This window comes from Magnolia sinica, chromosome 11 (assembly GCF_029962835.1).
Source record: "Magnolia sinica isolate HGM2019 chromosome 11, MsV1, whole genome shotgun sequence".
NCBI lineage: Eukaryota > Viridiplantae > Streptophyta > Magnoliopsida > Magnoliales > Magnoliaceae > Magnolia > Magnolia sinica.
The window spans coordinates 62,306,421-62,326,507 of NC_080583.1; the positions used below are offsets into that span (position 1 = coordinate 62,306,421).

A 20,087-nucleotide genomic window follows, 5' to 3' on the forward strand; every position below is an offset into this window, starting at 1 on the left:
AAGGCTAGAAGTCATGGAAAAGCAATTCTCATAATGCAACAATTAATTGTTCTAAATAAAACATTCTAGACAATGAAGTCACAAAAGAACCTTGGGATGCTCCCCACGGCCACGAAAGAGTCCAGGTGGTTCAACTCTAAAGTTTCCAACCTAAAATAGAGAGATCAGAGCAAAAGATCTGAGAAAAATGAACAAATATTATATCACATTGAACAAGAAATTAAAAATTAAAAAAAATTTACATCAGTTCATCAATTGCAATAAACTAGATATCATGTATACCTTTAATTACGACCTCAATAACAAGCATAATCAAGATTGAGCACAAAACGGTGTGTGTCTGTCTGTGTCCACACACACACGCACACGCGCGCACACACACACAGAGAGATAATGGTAAACTACTATATGAATATCAATCAAACAAGACGTTTTTGAAGCATTTCGAATTAAAATTAGAGAGTTTTAAGAAGACAATATTCCTGGAGAGTCAGCTAGTGAGGAGTTTCAATAGTCTGTCTGCTCCACTGCTGTTTGAGCAGGGTAATGGGCTAGAGCCCTGTGTATCAGGTATAAAGAGTCTCCCTATGGTGTTGGCCATTTTTATTCCACCGTTCTATGCTTTCTCATGTACAATCATCTTCAACACAGGAGTCTTTCAGCTCCCAAATATGTGCCTTATGTGCCAGTTGGTTATAAGGACTGAAAGCAGAATGTTGCAGTTGCAAATACTGTACACAACTTTCATTAACAAAGCATCCTTCATCTAAATCTGAATCCAATTTCAGTAAAAATTCCCTAAGAATGTCTACAAGGCCTTCTATAACTTTCTGCTTCCAGCAGAATGGAGAAATGGGAACCAACTACCAAGTGGTTGTCTACAAGGCCTTCTATAACCTTCCGCTTCCAGCAGACTGGAGGAAAGGGAACAAAGTGGTTGTCCTCTTGTCATGAATTTCTTGAAGGTTTGCTTTATCAATGAAGGGGGTGGGGGGAGTTGCATGCCACTACATACAAGTCTCCTTAATGAATGAGGGGATGTGGAAATGGGATTCAAATGTAATCACATTCACATCTCCTTTTCAGCTTTTCTTTGAATATAGATTCATTTTACAGCTCTTACTGTTCTCACCTATGGAATGTCAATCACACTCCATTGGTATGGATAAGGACAATCACTTAGACTAACAATTATCTAGGAGCATCACAAGTAACATAAAAGAAATAAGAGTTATTTCAACATCAATGTCTTCTTCTTTTTATGAAACATCAATGTCAAAATTATAAAACATAATAATCCAAAAACTACAATACAAGATCAAACATGACAAAGCAAAAGCCATCAATGTCATGAAACTAGAGAATGAAGTCCCAGTTAGAATTAACCTTCTCTTTGACGCCGTCAACAACAGCCCACATGTACTTATCTTCTTGCTTCAATTTTTCTTCTTTCAAAGCCTTTTTCTCCTATATAGTTCATGATCATTGTGTCAAATTTTCAAGCACCTACTAAGATAATTTTATCCATCTCGCTGGACATGAGAAGGGATGAATAAATAACAAATAATTGTCAATATAAAACAAAAAAAAAAAAAGAACTTTCTTTTCTTGCAAGTAACATACAATCCAGAATGGCAAGTATGAGTGATTCTAAACAAAAGTATTCACAAAATGCAATTTGAAAGGTAAACAGGAATAGATAAGAGCATAACGAAGAGGGAAAAACAGATAACAGGTTAAGATCCATATGGCCATGGTCCCCTAAGCCCTTGGCCCTAGTTGGGCTAAAGAGGCCTGGACCAGTCCAGAGCCATCCTGGTAAGGAAATAGAGTAAAAAGGTGGCTCCCATATGGATGGAGGGTCCTAGCCATACCTCAGGTGGGACTCATAGTGTAGATGCGCTGCCAAGATGAAGCAATTCATTAATTAGATGGCCGCATATTAGAAAACAAGCGGATGGTTGACCAAGTTTCTCTAATATGAACATTTGTTTCTAACACCATGCCACCTTTTAAGCAGGCAGGCCTAACTTCCAAGCCAAGGCATCAACATGGCAGGACCATTAAGATGGACAAACTGGATCTCACACTTACGTGCACCACTACCATGATCTCACACTTGTTTGCAACATGGTGCATCTCTTAGTGGGATACGGCCCGATCACCCAGCCCATTGCCACCCCTAGTTATGAGTGAAATAAAATCTATAGTGCTTGCCAGCATCTAGATCTACAAAGAGCCAGGTAACACAAAAACATCTATGTTTATTTAAGATAGTCCAGGCGCAGTTATCATACATGCATTGTTCGGAGTATCCCCAATATTATTTGTACCTCCAAGTCGGTGATACCTATAACACTGGTAATGATACCAATAACATTGGTAGTCTCAGAAATTCCACGTATCGGTGATGTATCGCTAAGTATAAACAATGCATTGATTTCGCCAATGCATCGCCAATATTTTTTACTGTGCAAATTCCAAGTGTCTCTTGTATCACAAATATTTTAGGCCATGTAAATTACAGGTGTCGTGTATCGCCAATGTCATGTGCAATTGCACATTCGCATACGCGATCGCATATGGGCACACATGTGCACAAATCGCATATGCGACAGTGGCATATGCGATCGCATATGCCACGTGCCATGATATGTGATGTATGCGATCACATACAACATATGCGATCGCATAATTGCCAACGGTTAGAAATCTGACCGTTTTCTGACCGTTGGAAATTTAAATTTTAAAAAAAAAAAAAAAAAAAAAATCATGATTTTTTCTCTATAAAAAGGGATTCTAAGCACTCCTACCTGCACTCAAAGCTCAAACGCTCTCTATCTCTATTTGCTCTCTTAAACTCTCTTACACAATTCTAAGCCCCAAGCTCCACTCCTGCATCCATATTTCTTTTAAGATTGAAGTTTCAATCAAGGGACAAGTACGTACATCCACAAGGATTCAAGAATCAAGATTCAAGAGACATTACAAGACAACCAAGCTCTCCATCTATTGAATCGAACTTTCTTTCTAGTTTCTAATTTTTTTCAAGTTATAAATATTAACACAACACACCCACCACTCTCTTTTTCTAGTTTCTAATCTATTATCTATCTCTCTTTCTATTTCATTCTCTCTTAAAGTTTCATAATATCCAAGTTCTAAGTTTTCTAACAACTTCTAACATTTTCTTTTTTTTAATTTGTTAGTTTGTTACAAGTTACAAGTTAGTGTTGTGTTGATGACTTGGTGTTACAACTTACAACAACACAACTTTACAAGTCTACATTCTACATAATTCTAGAATCAAGATCAAGACTCAAGGGTCAAGGACTCAAGGCAAAAGTGAAGACAACTTAGACAAGAAGTGAAGATTGGAGAATTTGGAACCCCCTTTTAAATTTGTAATTGTAATTTTGTTTGTGTGTAAATCTCTCTCTCCTCTCTCTTTTACTACAAGTCTACAAGTGTAACTCAACTCTCTCTCTCTCTCTCTCTCTCTCTCTCTCTCTCTCTCTCTCTTTCTCCTTTTCTTTTCCCTCTTCTTCTCCCTTTCTACAAGTGTAACTCAACTCTCTCTCTCTCTCTCTCTCTCTCTCTCCCCCAAGTCTCATCTCTTTAGTCTCTTTACTCTTAGTCTTTTACTTTAATTTTTATTTTTTTACTTTACTTTCTAACTTTTTAGTACTAAGCTACTAGCAATCAATACACACACCACCAACATAATGTCTTCTTCTCAATCTTCATCTTTGAAACCCAAGTCGAATGACCCGGGTTAGAAGTATGGGCACTACCGTAGTGTTTCGGATAAGACTCACATAGTTTGTGAGTTATATGGGTATATGGGTTCCGGTGGCATTGCAAAGCACGAGCAACACCTTGCACATTTACTGGAGTCAAATGCAAAAGCATGCGACAAAATTACTCCAGAAATCCGAAGGGAGATCATGGAGTATATGGAAAAACGGTAAAAAAAAAAAAAAAAAAGATGCGATAGTGCCCTACGTCAAGAGGAATATTTAGAACAAGATGCATATGAAGATATAAACGTAGTTAATGTACATGAAGTTAGTCTCACTCCCCCTACTTCGACAGGCCGGTCTAGACCACAAGTACAACCAACGGTCTCGAAAAGAGCCTGATGGCATGAGCCCATGGATAGATGGTGTAGACCACACCCCGAGGATGTGATCGACTAAAGGTATAGAGGCAAAGGGTCGGCTCAAACAACTTTAGAGAACCGGTATAAACAAAAAGATAGGAAAACCACTATTCAATATACTGTTAAGTGGTTTTACCAAATCGACATTGCTTTCAACGCCATTAAATCGAGAAGCTTCAAAGCAATGGTTGAGGCTATAGGTCAATTTGGACTTGGGCTTAAACCTCCTTCATATCATGAAATGATGAAAACATGCCTAAAAATTGAAGTTGAATATGCACGATCCTTCATAACTGAATATAGGAAATCGTGGAAAACATATGGGTGTTCACTAATGGCCAATGGATGGACCGATAGATCCGGTCGGTCTCTTAATAACTTTTTGGTAAATTATCCAGCTGAGACAATGTTCTTGAAGTCTGTGTATGCATCAAGTCATTCACACACAGGAGAATACTTATTTAGTTTACTAGATAATGTAGTTGAGGAAATATGTGAGAAATATGTTATACAAGTTAAATCGAGAAGCTTCAAAGCAATGGTTGAGGCTATAGGTCTGACCTGGGCTTAAACCTCCTTCATATCATTAAATGATGGAGACATGCCAGAAAATTGAAGTTGAATATACACGATCCTTCATAACTGAATATAGGGAATCGTGGAAAATATATAGGTGTTCACTAATGGCCAATGGATGGACCGATAGATCCGATCGGTCTCTTATTAACTTTTTGGTAAATTGTCCAGCTGAGACAATGTTCTTAAAGTCTGTGGATGCATCGGGTCATTCACACACAGGAGAATACTTATTTAGTTTACTAGATAATGTAATTGAGGAAATAGGTGAAAAATATGTTATACAAGTACAAACAACACAGCCTCGTATGTAATGGTCAGACATCTTCTTATGGAGAAGAGGCGTCGTTTATTTTGGACCCTTTGTGTGGCCCATTATGTTGATCTTATGTTAGAAGATATAGGTAAGTTATTTATAAGTGTGTTTGGAATGGCTAAAAGAATCACGATTTTTATGTACAAACATGCCCTTCTTCTTAGTCGAATAAGAAAACACATTGGGGGTAACTTGCTACATCCAGTACTTACCCGTTTCGCTACAGCCTTTTTTAACACTACAAAAATTACATGCAAAAAAATCAGAACTTACAAGCTTTGTAGAGTTGGTCGATTTTACAAGTGGGCATTGGTCAAAGAAGGCTGAAGGAAAACAGGTTCAACAAACAATCCTTTCGCAAAGTTTTTGGACACAAGCGCTAAAAGCATCTGAGAGCCCTTAGTCACTGTGTTGCGATTGGTAGACGGGGATGAAAAGCCTGCAATAGGCTACATATATGATGCAATGGAGAGGGCGAAAAATAAGATCATGGACCATTTTAACTATAGAAACCGTGATTACAAGCCAATTTCAGATATTATAAATAGAAGATGGGACAACTAAATGTCATCTCCATTGTCTTCGGCTGCTTACATCCTTAAACCAACCTGTTTATTCGCTTTTGCTGATTCAGCAGAAGCACTTACTATACATATGGTTGGATTTATTGATGTTGGAAAGAATGATTCCAAATAGAGAAGAACAGGACAAGATCACAACTTTGTTGGACTTCTATACGAAAAGTGAGGGGATATTCTTAAGGGATATCATAATAAGAAATCGGACAATGAAATTACCCAGTAAGTACTACTATGAATGTCAGTCTTAGTGTCTTACAAATAGTATTTCTACAAAGTGTCTCTAACCTACTTAAACTGTTTTTCTCAGCTGACTGGTGGGCTGCCTATAGAGTGGACCCGAACAGGAAGGATCCAACTCTAAAGAAGCTGGCTATGAGGATTCTTGGACTCACGTGTTCTGCCAGTGGTTGCGAGCGCAATTGGAGCACGTTCAAGGCGGTAAGTTTAGATTATTTAGTAATTGTAAACTTCAATTTTTTAGTGTAAGGCCTAAGCTAAATTAATTACCTAAATAGCTAATGCCAAATGCGCTTTCTTTGATACAGATTCATACAAAGAAGAGGAATCGCCTTAAACCAAAAAAGTTCAACGACTTGATTTTCGTTCAATACAATAAAAAATTGCGAGAACAATTCTAAACTAGAAAAGAAAAGCCTGATTTCTTTGACCCTATCTGCTTAGATGAGTTGGACGCAAATAAAGAGTGGCTCGCAGAGACGGAGGACTCGGTATTTGCTGGAGAGGACCTGACATGGGTGCAAGTTGAAGATGCTGCATACGAATTGACACCTGGTGAATGTAATACCACTTGAAGGCGAAGGATGGGGGGGAGTCAGGGGGCGAGTAGTAGCTGTCAACTCGTTGAAAAGATTAAGGAGATGGAAGGAGATGATGATAATGATCAAGCTGAAGATCCACCATTAGATGTTAATGAAGTATTAGTACATACAGATGATGAAGAAACGGAAGAAGAAGAACTGTATGTGGAAGAAGAAGATGACTCGGATGATGATGGTGATGGTGGTGGTGGTGGTGATATGCCACAATGGCAAATAGATCAATGCATATAGTATATGATTAGATGAATAATAAATAAACAACTTCTTTATTTTATTTACTAAGTGCGTTGATGTTGATTGTTGATGTAGTGTTGAATGTTGAATGTTGATATTTCATATTTGTTAAATGTTAAGTTAATTATATTGTAGAATGTACAATTGTTGATGAATGATGACTTAACATTTAATTCATTATGTAATTGGTTTTATTTTACTTAAATTAAATGTATTGCAAGGGCCAATGACATATAATAATTTATTCATTTTTTTCTTAATTCATCCATATTTTTCTGATTTTTTTTAATTTTTCAAAAAATGTTTTGAAAAAAAATTGTGCGACCGCATATGCGATTGTGCGATCGCATATGCGCACAGGCATATGCAATCACACACGATCGCACATCTGATTTAACAAAATTGTCTGCGATATTTGATAAAATTGCCAATACATCGTTATCGCCAAACAGTGTTTTAAGTATCAACGATATCGGCCGGATACATCTCACGATATATCTTATATCTCACCTGTATGATACAAAACACACAAGTAGTGGGATATATCCCACATGTTCGATACAGTGAGCATTTTTTTTATTTTTGATCCTTTTTTCTGTAAACCATGTTAAATCAGTGTCAAATTGTTACAAATTCATGGTTTTCACGTTTTGCATGAAAAATCATGGATTGGGAGTTTCGATTTCAAGAATTGGAGGAGATGGGCGGAGTTGTGGAAAATTGAAAAAAATAAATAAATAAATTTCAATTTCTCGCAAATCAATTGCAATCTGTGTCCAAACATAAAATCAAACATGTATGTAACCTGATCTAGTGATTCTTCTTTCGCTTTTGAATGTATTGCTTGTGTTTCCACACGTCTTCTTACATTTATAAATGATATGAATAGACTTTTAGTATACTTACATCAATTCAGTTAAATAATGAGTAGACTAAGACTTCATACAAAGAAAACATATCATGTGCACTTGCTTTTTGTAATGTTTTGATTTATAAGTGTGTATTGATGTCTTTTTTAACAATTACTAAAGTTTCATTGAAAAATTCGACCAATTTCCCAATGTTTTCCCATGTTTCCAACAACAATGATACATTATGCGATACAACTGATATATCGCATGCGATAATTGATATGTATCCGTATACCAAAGGTGTGATACGTAACCCAATACCGATATTTTGAACACTATCGCCAAAAATTTGTTTATTAAAAAATTTCCATTTCAATTTTTTTATGGGCACAGTGTTCAAACTATCAACGATAATATTAATCATCTCACAAAATTATCGTCATCACAGCATGGCCAATATCAAGACTACAATCTTTCTTTTCCTTTCCAGTTGTCAACGATTTCTCAATAAAATATCCTGTGTTGTCGATATTATAAACTATCAATGAATGTTTGGATGAAAGGATTGATGGTTTAACAATTACGGAAGTTTCATTGAAAAATTCGACCAATTTCCCAATGTTTTCCCATGTTTCCAACAACAATGATACATTACGCGATACAACTGATATATCTCATGCGATAATTGATATGTATCCGTATACCAAAGGTGTGATACGTAACCCAATACCGATATTTTGAACACTATCGCCAAAAATTTGTTTATTAAAAAATTTCCATTTCAATTTTTTTATGGGCACAGTGTTCAAACTATCAACGATAATATTAATCATCTCACAAAATTATCGTCATCACAGCATGGCCAATATCAAGACTACAATCTTTCTTTTCCTTTCCAGTTGTCAACGATTTCTCAATAAAATATCCTGTGTTGTCGATATTATAAACTATCAATGAATGTTTGGATGAAAGGATTGATGGTTTAACAATTACGAAAGTTTCATTGAAAAATTCGACCAATTTCCCAATGTTTTCCCATGTTTCCAACAACAATGATACATTACGCGATACAACTGATATATCTCATGTGATAATTGATATGTATCCATATACCAAAGGTGTGATACGTAACCCAATACCGATATTTTGAACACTATCGCCAAAAATTTGTTTATCAAAAAATTTCCATTTCAATTTTTTTATGGGCACAGTGTTCAAACTATCAAAGATAATATTAATCATCTCACAAAATTATCGTCATCACAGCATGGCCAATATCAAGACTACAATCTTTCTTTTCCTTTCCAGTTGTCAACGATTTCTCAATAAAACATCCTGTGTTGTCGATATTATAAACTATCAATGAATGTTTGGATGAAAGGATTGATGGTTAGATGGATGGTTGAATGGAGATGGGATGGATGGGATGGTTGGACTGGTTTCTCATGACAACACATACTTTTAGGTCCTCATTAAATGGAAACTTATTATGTATGCATTCTTTTTGCAATTTGTTAATTCTTAAATATGCAAATATGTGTATTTTGGCATCTCCCGAAGTTTCACTGAAAATTTCCACCGTTTTCCCGCATTTCCAGTTATCGGCGATTTTATTAGCGATATTAATATTGCTTCCATATCCCTGACCAGCGAAACTCATAGAGATACCGATACTTCGAACACTGCATACATGTCAGCTCCACCCCAAATTAACACAATCCCGAATCTGATATGCCACCTAGACTACAAATGAAAAACATCTCAGTTTCCCAAATTCTTCGAGGACTTGCACAAGATACAAACCAGAATTTCAGCATTCAATATTTCAAGTCTTAGAAGTTAGAACCATAAAACAAGTCTTAGAAAACCATAAAGCCCTCAACCATCCTAAGAGATCTCAAGAGCCGAGCATTATCCTTGAGAATTCGAAACTAGACATTCATGGAGAAAAATTGGTTGTGAAGGAACCAAAGTGCAAAAGATTCTACTCAAAGTGAATTTTCATGATTTGGTGAATTGGATTATTAACCAAACTGGGAACACAATGGCTTTGTCTAAGAAAACATTTCTCAAAATTCATCTCTTGAATTCACCCAAACTTTTGCCCTAGTGGAATTCAACATGTCATGTAGCTCTCATTAAAGGCTTCATCAGATGAAATGCCTTTCCACCCCTCCAGTCCTAACCAAGTCAGGACTACCCTAACGACTATAATTGTATGCTCAATGAAACTTCAAAGAAGGATAATAAAGATGAAAGACATCTACTATTGGAGCACAAAGTTTATTACGCATCCGCACAACAAGAACGTGTTGCATAGTCAGGCAAGATAGTGAGTTGCGTGGTTGGGCAACTGAAGAAAGAGGCAAAGGGAGGAAAGGAAGCATAACGAAAGAAGAGTTAGTAACAGGACCGAACTAAGGTATGGAATTCGCGAAACAAAGGGGTGTTGCGCGCCCGCCCCTCTCATTTGGACATTAGAAAATTCCGAAAGCTTCAGGAGTAAAAGGGGTTGTAGAACTTAGGTATCAAGCGGGTTGCGGTGCGCGAGTAAAAGGGGAGTTTCAATGGACTAAAGCCGCAACGCAGGCTTTCTCAAAAATTAAGAAGAAGATGACGGAAGTGCTAGTCATGCATCTACCAGACTTCACCAAAGTCTTTAAGGTAACATGTGACGCGTCAGGAATTGCCATAAGCGGAGTGTTAAGCCAAGATGGACATCCTATGGCATTTTTCAGTGAGAAGCTGAACGAGGCTAAACAATGCTACTCCATTTATGACAAGGAGTTCTATGTGGTTGTGCAATCATTGTGTCATTGGCGGCATTATTTATTACCGCAAGAATTCGTCCTATTCTCTGATTATGAGGCCTTCAAATATTTGAGCTCTCAAAAGAAGTTGAGCCCTAGGCATGCCAAGTGGGCACAGTTTCTTCAAGAGTACACATTTGTGCTTAAGCACAAGGCCGGAAAAGATAATAAGGTTCCTGACGCGCTTAGCTGTTGTGTCTTGACTCTACGGTCCATGAGCATTGAAGTTATAGGCTTTGAGCAACTTAAGGGTGAGTACTCAAACTGTCCTGATTTTGGGATCATTTATGCGTTATTGTCTAGTGACCCGCCCTCGAGGAGTGCGGAGTTCGTCCTTATGAATGGATATCTTTTTAGAGGGGACAAGCTCTGTATCCCACGCATATCCCTCCGTGATTGTCTAGTTTGGGAGTTGCATGCTGGAGGGATAGGTCACTTTGGTCGAGATAAAACAGTTGCCCTTGTGTCTGATCATTTCTATTGGCCTAAGCTCCAGCGAGATGTGGCTAAGATTGTAGGGCAGTGTCGGACATGTCAACTAGTGAAGCAGAGGAAACAAAATACAGGTTTATATACTCATTTACTAGTTTCACATGCCATGGTTTTCTAATGAGCTTCCCAAGACTATTCGCAAGAACGATTCCATACTCGTGGTTGCTGATCGATATTCTAATATAACTCATTTCCTACCTTGTTATAAGACCTCAAATGCCTCCCACGTTGCTAAGTTATTCTTTCAAGTGGTTGTGCGACTTCATGGAGTACCTAGATCCATCGTGTCTGACAGAGATACTAGGTTCACTAGTTATTTTTGGAAGACTCTCTAGCATCTCTTGGGTACGAGGCTCTAGTTTTCTTCATCATTTCATCCCCCGTCGAATGGTCAAACAGAGGCAATGAACCGTAGCCTCAGGAATTTGTTGAGATGTCTAGTTAAAGACCACCACAAGACCTGGGACACTGTTCTTTCCATAGCAGAGTTCACATATAATTCTTCATTGAACAAGTCCACATGAATGAGCCCGTTTAAAATTGTTTTAGGTCTTAGACCCCGAGCCCTCATAGAATTGATCCCCATGGCTACCCCGTAGCGTCCTTCAGAGTTAGGAGAGTCTTTCGCCCAATATATACATGCATTGCATAGCAAGATCATGAGGAAAATTAATTCAAGTAATGAACATTATAAACTTTCTTTTGACACTCACAGGAGATTACGGGAATTTCAACCTAGAGATGACGTCATGGTTTGTATTAGGTTTGATCGATTTCCACCTGAATCCGTGAAGAAGCTTCATGCCCGTAGCATAGGCCCACATAAAACTGTGAAAAGATTAGGGTTTAATGCTTATGTTGTTGATATCCTTGCTACCATGGGCATCAGTTCCACATTTAATGTGGAAGATCTAGTTCCCTATCACAAGCCATCACTTCTAATTATTGGTTCTCATGTTTCTTCCCAAACCCTAATCTTGCACATTAAATGTGGAACTAGAATAGACAACATCTTACCTTGGCCACAGCCTAACCTTCCTGTACCCATCTTACCTTCTCTTCCACTTGTACCGAGAATAGACGACATAAAGAAAATTTTGGACTTCAAGGCGGTTTCCACTCGCTCTAGAGGTTTCCAAAAATTCCTACTCAAATGGAATAGGCTTGTTACAAATAACTCTTGGATCACAAAGACAGAGCTGCAGCACATCAACCCCGATTTGCTCAAGAGATACAGAAGTTCACTTTTACCAGTGACGAATTCTTCCTACCCGAGGATAATTGATACGGACATCAGTGGTGCACCCTTTAGAGTATACCACAGGATGAGGCGTCGCCGACAAAGTACAGGAACAGAGGAGTTGATGTGGATGGACGTCGGGTCCATCGGACCCATTTTCTAACGTGCTACGAGTGCAAGAGCGGCATGACTGCACCCTGACCACAGGCCCATGGGGCGGATTTCACATGTCGCGCAGGTGTTTTATTTAGGCGTCTTTTTGTTCTTTTCCTTGTTTTCAGGAGCTTTAGTGCACTTTTTTTTTTGTCTTTTTGTTATTTTCTTGTTTTCAGGGGCTTTAATACACTTTTTTGTTTTTCCCTGGCGTATATATACACTGTGAGAAACCCTATTTTATTTAGTGAATGAATGAGAATTCGTATGGTTTCTTCCTCTTTTACCAAAGATATTAGGGTTTCAAGATTGGCCCTTAGGTGTTAAGGATTCCACCTTAGTTTCAAATTTTCCTTCTTTGTAGATCTTCGAGGTGCAGGAAAAGGTAAGAATCAGCCGTCTTCTTTTCTTTGATGCCCTAGAATTCGTACTCTTTCATCTCGAACCCATCTCTTTCATTCATCTCTGGATATCCCTTTTTAGTTTAAACGAAAAAGAGGGATGGATAGTCAAGAGAATCGGATCCAAACTTGATTGTGGACTGGTTTATGCTAAATCACGGATATCCTCATATCCTTAGGTCCTCCATTTTTACTGTTTACGTGATTTTATGCTAAGGGGCGTGATCTTGACAAAATGATTTCATCCATGTTGAGATTTGCTTAATCGACATGATTGATAATAGTTAGTGATTAATTTTATTATTTAAATCTCTTCAACCTGATTATACATGCATTTATGGTTAAGCCATCACATGTCTCTACATCACTTTCAATAGTTTATGCCTTTTTTGTTCTTCTTCTTCTTCCTTTTTTTTTTTTTTGAATGGCAATTGACTTCACCGAAACCAGTAAAGACATCACATATAGAAAGATATGCAAAGATGGGGACTTAGCTTACTGCCCCACTAAGGGCATGACATTAGCCTGCAAGCAAGCCTTTATATCTTCCATACTAAATCCCTTAAATACGAAAACCCCTTAACCTAGAACATTGTTCTGCCTATTAGCTCTTTGAAATAGAATTTCCACCTGTTTTGATTTATTGGTTGAAATATATGTTGTTGTGCTCCCTCCATATGGACCACAATGTTGAGAGAATAGCAATCACCATAAGACCTTCTTTCTTCCATAATACCGAACCCCTCTATGCTTGGACTAAAGAGGATGTGGATTCCAGCATCACCCAGCTTTTTCCAACTCAATCTCCCCATACGGACCATTGCGAGAATATCCAATCTCCATAAACCTTTTTTTCTTTCCAAATACCGAACCCATCTAGGATTGGAAAAAGGAGGATACAGATTACAGCATCACCAAGCTATTCAACCATATGCATTAGCCTTCTCCAGATGATGGAAGAGACTATGCAGTGAATGAGAAGATTTTGGACTCATCTGCTTACATACATAGTTACACACTTTTGTGATAACCATTCCTCTATTCCGAAGTTGATCGATGGTAAGGACTTATCTTTTTGCGGCCAACCAACCAAAAACAGCAACTCTTGATGACCCCAGAAATCTCTATATCAGTACAATCTGATTTGGCAAATCCACTCTTTCACCACACTTAATCACCCTATAGAATGATTTGACAGAGAATGAACCATCCTCTCTGAATTTCCACCAGCATCTATCATTTTTGCTCAGGTTTGGAGTCAGGCCTGATGATCTTTCCTGCAAGCTTCTATTCATTCAAAATCTATTAATCAGTAGGGACTATTTAGATGACCCCAAATAACAGTTTTCCAAAGCTACCGTGTCTTGCATTCTGTTCTCCACCCCAGTGGCTATTCAAGTTACAAAGATATAAAATGCTTTGGTTCTTTTTTTTCTCTGAAGAGTTGTAAAAGGCTTCATATTAGTGCTAGGATTCTTTAGCAATAATACAGATCCTTTGCAAAGCATGGGCCTTTTTCTTTTTCTGTTTCTTTTTTTTTTTCTTTTTTTTTCTTCTTTTTTTTCTGATTAGGTTTGAAACCGAGATCTCAGTGTTATAACACGGGCTGTCTACCATTCAGCTATGGGCTCAAAGCCTTAAACCCTCCATGGCTCCTGAGAAATCCTACAGAAAAAACTTAAAAGTAAAGAACTGCAGCACCAAAGTAATCCATTTATATTACTGAAAGATTCTTCCAGAATTATAAAAGCCACAAAAGAAGCAACAAATAACAAAGAATCACAAAGAATCACAGATCACATTAAGAAACATTTTACCTAAAAAGAAAGTTGTGAATGCATGTCCATTCTAAGTGAAATTCTGAGCATGTGCAAGCACATTGCACGTTGCTTACTGGCATAGTTTATAATTGCCCCAGGTTGAGATAAAATGCCATAGGATCAACAGAAGTTTAACACTGTACTTTTAATCTAAATTACTAATTCAGGAACTAATACTCCAAAGAAAGCAGTGTCATAATCAACTCATCACATGAAGATACATGGATCCCTTACTAAGTCTACTTTAAAAAGTGATTGAGGGCAGCTTGACTCACTTCTGTAGTCATTTGTTTTTTCTTGTCCTTCTCCTTCTGATGCCACTCATAGATCAGGGTGAAATCACAGAGCTCAAATTTCTTAATTACGTGATTCCGGCCAAGTATCACTCTCCAGTCATTCATGAAGTTATCAATAAATGTCTGCTTGGTTGCATACTCTGTGTCTTTCATCACAGCAAACATTGTTGCTACCTGCAAAACCAAAGGCTTCATGAGATACAAAACAAATGACCATTCCCATTTGATGGTAAACGATGCAAGGATCTCATACAACCAGTTTTTTGGCAGTGGGGGGAGGGAGTAAGTTATCACCTAACCAGCGCACAATATCCCACCTAGGCCTACCGCACCATAAGGATCACCTTGAGCAAAAGGTAACCCAATTCACTCGCCAGGTAGTTCATATCATTGAAAACAACCAATCAGTTGGACAATAAGTTATCACCCAACCAGTGCACATATCCCAACTAGGCTGACCACAGCATAAGGATCACCTTAAGCAAAAAAAGGTACCCCAATTTACTCATCAGGTCGTCCATATCATTGAAAACAATGGATAGAAGCAAAGCAGATATAACAAAGCCGTATAAGGTGGCCCACTCAATGTGTGGATAGTTCTGATTTTTGCTTGAAGAGATCAACATGGTGGGTCCAAACTTTCAGACGGGGAAGATGTAGTGCACACATGACACAATGGAAATTTCCTGCTGGTTGCATGGTAAATTAGCAGCCCAATGGGTTGGACGTGAGCCTGTCTCATATACATAAGATATTACATGCATATACATGACAAGAAATTCACGACAAGAGGAAAATGATGAATGACCAAATCAAGCTACAGATCATGAGTCTCACCTCCTCTTGTTCAGGAGTTAAATCAACCGGCTGCCCATTGTAGAGCATCTTAACCCCATGAGGCTTGTATGGGGGAGGAAAAATGACACCATTGTGCTCCAAGGTTGTCCATTTTTGACCTCCACCAGAGCCGGGTGGCACCTTCATCGACTTGGAGTATTTAGAATTCTTCATCACTTTCTTTGATTTCTTAGTTGTTTTCTTGAACGAAGAAGAAACAACCTTAGTCGGTTTCTTTGAGAATGATCGATTATCTAAGGGAACTGACTTTTTCATTCGCTGTGCGATCGGAATGTGGTCTTCATCATCCATTTTTTCTTCCTTTTTCACTTCAGGTTCTTGCTTAACTTTCGCGAATGAAGAGGAACTAGAAATTTTTAGCTTTTTAACAGAAGAAGATGGGGGTGATGTATTGATTTCACTTGCTGGCCTCTTGTTCAACCCTGTGTTGGACTTCAAAGACTGTTCGTTTTTTGAAATTGAATCCCTCTTGCTGTAACCATTTTGCTGAAACTTAGCAAACAAAGGTTTCTCGTCATCCGAGTCACATGAGATTTTAGTAGATGCACCAACACCAGGCTTTGATAACCTAGAAGATAATGGTTTCTCATCTCCTGAATCATCGTCAGACTTCTTAATGCTGATTTTTGATATCTTGGAAGATAATGGTTTCTCGTCTGCTGAATCATCGGCAGACTTCTTAATGCTGATTTTTGATATCTTGGAAGATAATGGTTTTTCATCTGCTGATTCATCGACCGACTTCTTAATGCTGATTTTTGATATCTTGGACGATAATGGTTTCTCATCTGCTGATTCATCGGCGGATTTATTAATGATGGTTTTTGTCTTTCTTGGAATGGATGAACCTGGAATAGATGAATTGTGATCCCTTGAAACATGGGAAGAATTGCTTTTTTGACCTGCTGCAGGCATTCGAGAGCTCAATGGTATATTATCATCAGAATCTTCATCAGGATCAACGGCAGATTTAACAGGAGACTTATCCAGAGGCTTCTTTTCCTTATTATAAGCTGCTGAGTTCGGTACTGATGAATATTTTGGCCGATCAGGTATTGAAGCTTTCAAATTAGCAACAGTAGACCTTTCCGTTGATACCTTCACAGGTATTGAAGCTTTCGCATTAGCAACAGTAGACCTTTCTGTTGATACCTTCGCAGGTGAAACCATCTTAGTCTTTGGCAAATTGGAGTGTTGACGATCAGAAGCACGTGCATCAGAAATGGGCCTTCCTGAAGATCCATCATGCCTTTGAGATGATGGCTTCTTTAGTGCAGAATTCAATTGATTTTGCCTGGATGCCGGGCCATTCCTTTTAAAAACTAAAGGTGTATCATCATCATCATCATCAAGAAGATTTTGATTAACACAACCGTGAACAGCCATCATTCCAATCTGCTGTGTGTTATACCATCATCTGCAAATGGTAGAGCTGCAAAATAACAAGCATCAAAGCATTAGTGAAGCACAAAGTAACACCTTTCTTTCTTTGAATTGGCAGAGTTACTCCAAAGCTAAGACACAATGCATAACTAGCACAATTTGTCCTGGAAATGAAAAAAAGAAGCTCAAGTATATGGAAGCAGGTATTAAGCTTGGACAAAATAGAAAACATGGACAGTAATTTGGACATGATGCAAATGCAAAAGGAGAAGAAAAATGAAGTTCAATGACAATGGAAGAGCTGTTTTGGACTTGGCAGTCTTGTGGTGGATGTGGTTGGAAAGAAACGATAGATGTCTCAGGGACAGAGGTGGAACTTTGGGGTCCACGATTCGGAAGGTCTTTTTGTCGCTTAGGGATTGGGGGTCCTGACCGTTGGGGTGGGTTGTTTTTGTACTTGTATTTTTCTTTTTTTTTTCTTTCTCTTGTTGTGCCTTATGGCCTCTTTATAAAGTTATCGATTATTAAAAAAAGGCCCGATCCTCAGCTTAGAAACCAAAGGAGACAATGCAAAGGGGGCACCAACAAGGCAGCATATTCCATATAAACCGCTCACCAGGCGCGCCACACCAGGATAAAGGGAGCTCCAAAACTTAAGCCAGCCATACAGCACGAACTTAGAGCTTTTAAGCATAACTGTATATTGTTTCCTACGGTGTGGTCCACCTGAATTTGACATCGGGCTAACTTTTACTCTGTACAGAAAACAGGAGGGGCCTCACCTAACAAATTGACTGGATGTCACACACAAAACACAATAGGCCCACAGAGGTTAGGTGTTGTGCCATGACTTCTAAGGTGTTGTGGCATGATTTCTAAGGTGTTGCAAAGATTCTAGTCTCTTCATCAAGGTATTCCATAACAGTAATGGTGGTTATAACGGCCACCACCATTGCCATTATGATATTAGTTGTAAAAGCTATTACGGCCCCATAATGGCCGTTGCAGCTTTTTTTTTCTTCTTAAAAAAATAAAAAAATAAAAAAACACTATTTTGGCCCCATTTCAAGACCATCATGGGGCTGTTATGACCTCGTATCGCATCGCGTAGCGGTTGCCACCTTCACTGTTACATAATGACCATTACATAACCATTTTGGAATCTCTCTCTCTCTCTCTCTCTCTCTCTCTCTCTCTCTCTCTCTCTCTAATTGATCACCATTCTAATCTAAACCTCCTTATTCTCATCTAATCTGATTTACCTCCTTATTCTTATCTAATCTAATTTAAACTCTCATCAACAAACACCTTTCTATTTTCCTTTCGACCACTCAACAAACATTCGATCATGAATTTCATGGCAAAAGAACTTCAGCAAGCTCCAAGGGTCTTCCATCAAGGCTTCCTTCACCTCAAATTTAAGCTTTTATTTGTCCACGACATTGCCTGGGTAAGTACCACTAGTCCAATCTAATAAAGAAAAAAAAAAAAAAAAAACAAGGGTTTTCAAACTTGAGGTTCCTGCATGGCAGTCCTCCCCTTCAAAATATCCTTTCTTCAATGGTTTCCATTTCGCTGTTTATCACCACCATGAACCTACTATTTTTATTATTTAGGTTTCGTTGTTGAGGTTCACTGCAATAAATCAATTCACTGTTATTTAGGGGACAATATCGATTCAAGTTGAGGTCATTTGGCAATCAAAAACATTGGTCAGACTATATATGCAACTGATGGTGTTTGCCTCCAAAATCCTCAACACAAGAAGATCCTACACTACCAATTAGTGCCACAAGATACGAATCATTAAGGAGACGGTCTGTATTCATAGGAAAAGACTTACATTACCAAAAGGTCGAAATACTCCTTTTATATGGAAGCACAAATTCTAGCAGCAACAAAATACAAAACAAAGACGTAATTGCAAAATGATTAAATAAAAAAAGCCAAAAAAAAAGAAAAGGAAGTGCGATAACAATGCCATTACTAATATGTTTGCTATTCTCATCCAAGAAAACAAATCAATACCAACAAATTGAGAAAGAATACCACTTCAATCTATAAAACTCAATATACAGGACGTGAATATCCATAGAATGGCAGCAGTATACATTGAAGGAATAAGAAGGAAGCACGATTCATTAGTGCATCGATTGGGGACAGATGGTGTAGCATTTTCCGTTCCGGATCGAACGTCGAACGATCCAGACCGTGGATAGTTTCCTACCGTTTTTAGCTTTCCCAGATCCTATGATAAACGACCACGATCCATCCATCCAAACTGGGCCACAATTAAAAGAAAACTAATCTTTTCTTTTGGATAGATACGATGAAAACTGAAAACCCTAACCTGTTTTTCCGTGCGCCTTCAACCACGAGCACCTCGATCGTTCTTTCACTCCTTCGTTGGAATCTTTAGATCAATGGCTCCAACGTAGCTGGCTTTCAGCTTATAACGGGAGAAGAAAGCCGATGGGCGCTGGGGTTGAGTGTAGAGAGAGGAAGAAGGAAGCAGCAGCCATGGGCTTGAGGCCTGGAAGGGGATGTTATAGAGGCAAATTGACCAAAATGTCCCTAACCTCTTTTGGTCTCTAATGTAATGGATGAGGGCAATTCCGATATTTCCATGATTTGTACGGACACCATTCTCTCATGGTTGAGCAACAAATCCACACTGCACACACACGGCCAACGCGTCCGGAAATCTGAACCGTACAAATCAAGGGCATCGTTCTCGATGGAATATGCCCCAAGACAATCAAACCCATTAGTCGATCCTAGCCATCTAATTTGTCCAATGTATTTTGCCCGTCATTCTCACATTTACGTGTGGTGTTTTGATGGTTAAGATGTCATATGAGCGTATAGCGTATATAGCACCATCCACAGGGGGTCCACCACTTGGGTGGTTTGGATTAACATGCATGTAAATTAGATGGATGGTGACGTGTACACATGTCCCCACAGACCTTTAAAACAAAATTGGATTATTAAAACCAAAAGAGTGACACGTTGAGAAAGAAAGCGTTTCTGGAAGAGCAGGGTGAAGAAGCTCTCGTTAAAGGTTGAAGGAAA

General features: G+C 38.4%; 1 protein-coding gene across 2 annotated transcripts in view; it reads right to left on the reverse strand.

Annotated features, from left to right (window-relative positions):
- Nucleotides 1-19,544, reverse strand: part of LOC131219226 (DNA topoisomerase 1 beta-like) — a 31,758-nt gene extending 12,214 nt beyond the window's left edge. The window contains exons 1-5 of one of the 2 annotated variants that reach the window (XM_058214265.1): nt 19,363-19,544; nt 15,609-17,046; nt 14,751-14,945; nt 1,387-1,467; nt 91-150 (exon numbers count right to left, since the gene is read on the reverse strand). In XM_058214265.1, coding sequence (XP_058070248.1) covers nt 91-150; nt 1,387-1,467; nt 14,751-14,945; nt 15,609-17,018 — 1,746 coding nt within the window. In that variant the 5' untranslated portion in view covers nt 17,019-17,046; nt 19,363-19,544. The remainder of the gene's footprint in view (nt 1-90; nt 151-1,386; nt 1,468-14,750; nt 14,946-15,608; nt 17,047-19,362) is intronic. The other variant, XM_058214267.1, reaches the window with a different exon arrangement.
- Between the last annotated feature and the right edge of the window lie 543 nt (nt 19,545-20,087).